This window comes from Cryptomeria japonica, chromosome 7 (assembly GCF_030272615.1).
Source record: "Cryptomeria japonica chromosome 7, Sugi_1.0, whole genome shotgun sequence".
NCBI lineage: Eukaryota > Viridiplantae > Streptophyta > Pinopsida > Cupressales > Cupressaceae > Cryptomeria > Cryptomeria japonica.
In genome coordinates, this window is record NC_081411.1 from 269011149 (window position 1) to 269017403 (window position 6255).

At 36.2% G+C, this 6255-nt stretch overlaps 1 protein-coding gene across 2 annotated transcripts; it reads left to right on the forward strand.

Moving 5' to 3' along the window:
* The first annotated feature begins 1084 nt into the window (after window positions 1-1084).
* On the forward strand, window positions 1085-6034 carry LOC131033973 (uncharacterized). 2 transcript variants are annotated; one of them, XM_057965298.2, is made up of 9 exons: window positions 1086-1336; window positions 1968-2080; window positions 2967-3081; window positions 3224-3285; window positions 3430-3481; window positions 3598-3709; window positions 4080-4178; window positions 4265-4374; window positions 5226-6034. In XM_057965298.2, exons 1-9 carry the CDS (start codon window positions 1239-1241, stop codon window positions 5743-5745), a joined length of 1281 nt encoding a protein of 426 aa, XP_057821281.2. In that variant the 5' UTR covers window positions 1086-1238; the 3' UTR covers window positions 5746-6034. The 2 variants fall into 2 exon arrangements, with proteins under 2 accessions (XP_057821282.2, XP_057821281.2); XM_057965299.2 differs by lacking the exons at window positions 2967-3081; window positions 3224-3285 and having other exon boundaries at window positions 1085-1336.
* Window positions 6035-6255: the final 221 nt, after the last annotated feature.

Consider the following 6255-nt stretch of genomic DNA (forward strand, 5'->3'; position numbering starts at 1 on the left):
TGGCCTTGTCTGTGGTCACTTGTGCATTGGTGAGTTTGCTTTGAGATGAGAGGATGGATGATAAGTGAGTACCTGGATTGTTGGTTATGGGGTCCTGTAGCATGGTGTATTTCCTTGGTTTGGAGATCTTGGTTTCACTTGGTGTGATTAGTAGTACATTTGTATGTGTGTGGACTTGGATGATTTTCAAATTTGGGAGATGGCGTGTCATGTGCTTGGAGAGCTCGATATCTCATTTTAGTGGAGCTTTAGCAATGATTGTGTATTCATCACTTGGTGATGGATGATCTTCTTTAGTGATGCAGATGGTTTGGAGGGACTCTTAGATCCTGTTGTTGCAGAAGGGTTCTTTCATCTTTTGCATATACACTATTTGAGGATGTGTAACATCTTGCGACCATGTAGGGCTCTTAGAGTCTTTGGTGTGAGGTGTTGGTGGTGCTTGACAAGGGATGTTGGTTTAGAGTATGTTGGTGTAATGTCATGGTATACTCTTGATTGTGCATTAGAGTTTGGCATGATACATTGCTCTTGAGACCATGGTATGTTCACTTGGAGCATGTGATCTCCTAGGAGGGGATGGTAAGATCATGATGTCATGATGGGTTCCTGATTCAACTGATTAGAGCTTTGACAATGGTCTGGTGAGTTCTCTTTGTATTGGGTGCATTGGTCATATGCATGAGAACTTCATGGGAGTATAAAGAAACATTTGGAGTTTGACATGGATTGATCATTTGCTGGTACTCATGAATACATGGAGAGAATATACTAAATGAAACCAACCCAAACCAATCTACCCATTCACAATAAACGATGAGTACATTATTATTATTATTTTTTTTAAACGATGAGTACATATTAAAATATCGAGGTCTTAGAGCTCTCTTACATAACACAAATCCTCTTCCAAATCTTTTTTGTATTTGCATAATTTAGTGTTCCGATACACCCCCTCATTGGGCTTTGTGTGTTAATTAATGGGGTTTCTTTAAAAATTCTAGGTGCTATCATTCTTTCGACTCACGCTGCCTCCTTGACGTGTTAACTAAGAGGAGAGCGGTTTAAAGGCCAAGGCGAAACAAATGTATTCAAGCTCCACTTCAACGTCTCTCTTTTTCAAAATTTCAAAGCGCGCCTATTAATATGATCAAGCGGAACGAAGAAGACCAAGCATAATAAGTGCAACGAATAAAATAACAGCGGGCAAGGGTTCAACTCCAGCATTCATTTGAGCCATGGAAGAGGAAGCCCTTACCCAGAATGAAAGCGAGGGTTCATCCTATGAGCAGCTTACAGAGGCCTGCTCAAGGCTTTCTATGCATACCTCCAACGGGTAAGTTTTCTATCTATTTTGAATTTTGTAAGATTTCAGGGCATCTGTACTTCCAGGGTATATGTCTTTATTTGGTTGATTCTAATAGAGAGGTAGTTCCATTTGTCAATATTTTGGGAAGCTTTTTAATCTCTTTTTACCTTCTGTTTGCTTAGTGTTTTAAGCAGGATTCAAATACATTGTTCCTTGCGGTAGAACACTTTATTACACTTCTCCAAACTATATTCTCCATCGTTTCTTCTGTAATGTGTTTTTGTTTATTTTTTGATGAATAATCTTTTATTGACGCAGAATTCTAAACTCCAGGAGGTCAATCTCCTTCAATTAGGTACTTAGGATTCTACGCCCTTAGTGTTTTAGTCCCGATCTCTTCGTGTGCCGACCTCCTTCCTAAACACTAGATCACAGTGCCGACAAGCGATATAACTCTGTTTTTCATCACTAGATGCATTAACAGGCCAATTGAATTTCTGTTTCTTATCATTTAACCTGTGGTGCCCATTTGTTATAACCTGATTCCTGATCGTTTTTAACCCTGCTTGGGTCATTTGTTATAATCCGATTCCTGAATGTTTTCTCCAGCTGCTTGGGTCAATTTTGAAACCATACTTATATTTTGTACACATAGCAGGGATGAGGGCAGTGAATCTGGCGACGATGTTGCAGAATGCCCAGATCTGGAAATACCCTCTTTAAATGAAAATGATGAGAAAGATTATTTGAAAATTGCAACGCTCATTGAAGGTTGGTATCACATTCTCCTTACTCTGTTTTGTATTTTCAGGTGTTTGTTTCATTTTAGCTGTTGAATGGTATGCTAAGTACTATTTATTAGAGCTACATGCAAGTATAATGAGAAAATCCATCCTGATAGAGGAGGTTGAGACCACCCTAATAGATTTGCTTCTTCTGTTTAGAAGTGCACAAAGGGTTCTTGTTTTAGTGAGTATATGACAATTTTCATGCTGCTGTTGTTTCTAATTAAGGATTGAATGCAAACTATGTGGTAATAGGAGATTTGGATACAGATATGACGTGGGTATGGATTTGTCATTCTGAAATAGGTTGCACATGTTTATAAATAAGAGTTCGACCAAATTACATTTAAATTTAATCACTGAAAAACATGGGTACGTATGTCAGAATGGTGTCACCATCCAGGTGACAGTATGGACTCTATAATAGTTCTAGTTCTAGTGCTTAACAGAAGAACTACAAAACATTACCAGATTGGATTTGGGAGTTTGGCGTAAAATGTTTAGAAACCATGTTAAGTCATTATTAGTATATATGTTGTGTTTTGGAAGGAAGGTAAGTATAATCAAGTTTTATCCATTAGTCAGACTCAGCATCATATAACATGAGTGGATTTTCTCCAGATATTCAGGCCATTTATGTTTGTTAGACGTTTGAAGTGGTATAATATGATGAAGAAATAAAAATAATTGGCTGTTTAGTGTCTGCAATTTTCTGTTCTGATTATTGTTCTCTGGCAAGGTGATGCATAATAATTAATAAATTAATAAGCATTCCTCAAAGTGCCTATATCTAAAATGTACAATGCTTTCTAGGAATTAGGACAAGTATTTTAGACATCCTTGATAATAACTAATTCATATAATGGTACCAGAGGGTAAGTTGGATAAGCTAAAAGTGGAACAGTGCAAGCTGTACCTTAGGAAGCATGGGCTAAGACTATCGGGAAAGAAAGCAATTCTTATTGAGCGGATTCAGGAGCACCTTGAGTATGTTCATATAGATGAAGCTCCCTCACTCTTCTAATCTTTTGACTGGTTATTTAGATAGATCCAAGGTTGCTTAATTTGTGTACAGTTCTTATCATTAAGGGTTTAATCTGTTTAATGCCTGTTCTTGGATTATTGTCAGGATAAAGGATGGTAGTGGTAAAAAAAAATACCCAAAGTCAAGTTTTGTGTTGAACTGTAAAGGTCAGAGGATTAAGTTTTAAGATTGTCTTTGGTTTTGTTCATGGACAATGTCTATTGTGTAGCATGTTTTTGATCTATCTTAAACTTTTTCTATGATAAGTTTATACAGGACAGAACTTGTTGCTTATATTCCTTATTTTTCAGGTGATGCCTGCACTGGGGATATTGTTATGTTTGAACAAAAAGTATATGAAATGTAAGAGGACCATGTGCACTTAAGGAGTTATTACACTATATTGCTTTTTGCTTTAGGTGCAAACTAGAGTCCTTGTTGCATGGCCTAATTGTAATTTTGACACATCTTGAACTTAGGTATAGTATTGCTTCAAGAAGTGCCACAGGTCCACCTATTGGTACTCGATGTGTTGTTGGGCGGATAGTTAAGGAGAGTTATGGTGCAGCTAAGCAGCAACACACTTTTACAGTGAGTTTAGCACTTCAAGTGTTTTTATATTTGTGTTCATTCATATATGCTTTGAGACTTAGCAATGTATGCTTTTACAGTGAGTTTAGCACTTTGACCGTTTGTATATTCGTGTTCATTCATATATTAATCTCTAAATTCCAATTTTTAGTATGTTTCTGAAAAATCGAGGATAAGAAACATGTGATTGTTTGTCAAGGATGAAATGATTGTGAAATATTCTATTGAAATTTGGTAATATGATTGTTCCTTTGTGAGTGATCCAAGTTTGCAAAATAAATTTATCCTTATTTTCAAGCCTACAAGTTTCTATATTTGTATTCAGTATAAATGAATGCGTCAGCTAAATGCATATTCTACTTTTTTGAAGATAGAAGTTCTTTGGAGCAAAGGTGAGAAGCCTTTGCCCCCACTGCACCCCCTTCTTATCAAAGGGCGTAATCTCTACAAACTACAAACCGTTCGGCAGGTGAATGTGCTTTCTTGTCATTAAGTTTACAGACTTTGAAAATTGAGTTTTTCTTTTATTCCTGATTGAATGCTTTTTGAATGCAGCCATGGCCTAATGAAGAGGATAGGAAGAAAGTGCTCCTTGAGAAGCATTCTAGAGGATTCCATGCTCGTAATGCTAGAGATGTGAGAGTCCAAATGAAGGAAACCAACAGGCAAGTGAAATTTTTTGGTGTGGATGAGGAATTTAATGCTTTGTGTTTATTTAGGTTATATGGAATCTTACTGTATTTCCAGGATGTTTTGTTTTATGAGGGAGAGTGCATTTCTGTGTTTTAGTCAAATCGTTCATTTTAGTTATCGACTAGTTTTAGGATTTTCTTCTTTAGTTTGGTGAAATGTGAAACACTTTTTTTTTGTGTTCTTAATATATTCTCTGATTGTTTTTGTTTGTCAATGAGATTATTCGTGATCTTTGATGCTTCGGTTTGTTTTATTTATTTTTATAATACTGCAAATGTTGCCTAAGCATGATGCCGAGGGTTCTGTTAAATTTTGTAAATCTGTAGAATTAATTCTTTGAAGATAATCAGACATGATTGTCTGTTAAAGAAAATTAGAAATTGAAGTATACTTTATTGTACCTTTTTAAGCATAAGTATTGATTTCTGACCCATGACATTCATATGACTGACGCTTTACACATAAAAATTCATAAAAAATGGAATCCTTCCAAGTTTAGCCTTAAAAACGTATATTTTTTTCACCCCTGCTTTATGCAAAAATGGAACTGTATGGAAATTTATAGCATTGAATATATATAAATATTATGATCGTTGCTCACCAACCTTGTGGATCGCTGTTGAGTCTTATATTTGTTTAATAATGTAGCTTCCTATTTAAAATTAAAAATTTTATAAGGCTATTTAGCAACATTCAAAATTAAAGTATGTCATAATAACCTTGAATAGAATGAGGTTGTGTAAAGGAAAGCTTTGCATGGAAAATTCTTATTTTAATTAGCACCACCGATCATCATTTTTAGTTTCTATTTTTTCTATTTCAGATCCTGTCAAGGGAGACATACACAAAGAGAAGCTGTTTCAACCTCAAACAAAATAGTAGACAAAAGATTTCATAAGAGAAATCTTGAGAGAAAGCCACTTACAGAAGCCAATGACATGTCTCTTCCAGTACCTGTATCCTCGGTATCGTCACATGCAGGCAACAGTTATATTGGGAAGTCAAATACTGGACATTCGACTGATGTCCATTCAGCTGCAGGTGTTCTATCATCAAATAGGGGTACCCTTTTTACATCCAGCAATGGCTTAACGGGGTATACAAGACCAATACCATACCTTCAGGGGTACTCTGAAGCACCACTTCAGGGGTCAAGGCCAGCGTGTGGTAGTAATGATCAGCAAAGAAAACCATGCAGGCATTTTCTACAGGGTAGATGCCATTATGGTGAGCGATGTAAATTTTTTCATGATACAAATATGCTCAGATACAATCAGAACCACTATCAACTGGGAGTCAAATACAAGGAAAATGAAGCACAAAGAAGTTACAGATACTACTGAAGCTGACTTTCTTTGGCTGGCTATTTTTGTTCTTATTCCTTATTCTGGAGTGGGAGGCATCACACTCATATTTATGGATTTTTTTGTTGAAAAGGTCATGGAGTACAGGCATGTTTCTTTGTTGCCTACTGTTTGTGTCCCAATGAATGCATATTTAGTAGCGGAACTAAATACGACCATTGAGTTGTACCTACATTAGAAGCTAGCCCGATTTGTAGGCAGCCAGCTTCATTTTGGTAAGACTAAACTACAATAATTTGGAATTTGGAATTTGCCTATTAAAACAGCATCATGGTCTTCAAAACTGAAGCTAAGAAACTTGAGTTAAAGCATTGTGAATAATCAACAAATCCAACATGGGTTGAATGGGCTCATCTAGCGTAGCTTTATTTTCTTCTTGGGTTGAGTTGATCTGTGGAGTTCGCTTTTGCACATCTTTTGTTCTGCTAAAACTCAACATGGGTTGAATCAAAACCGTGTTCCTTCACTCTGTCTGAAGACAATTAGTAT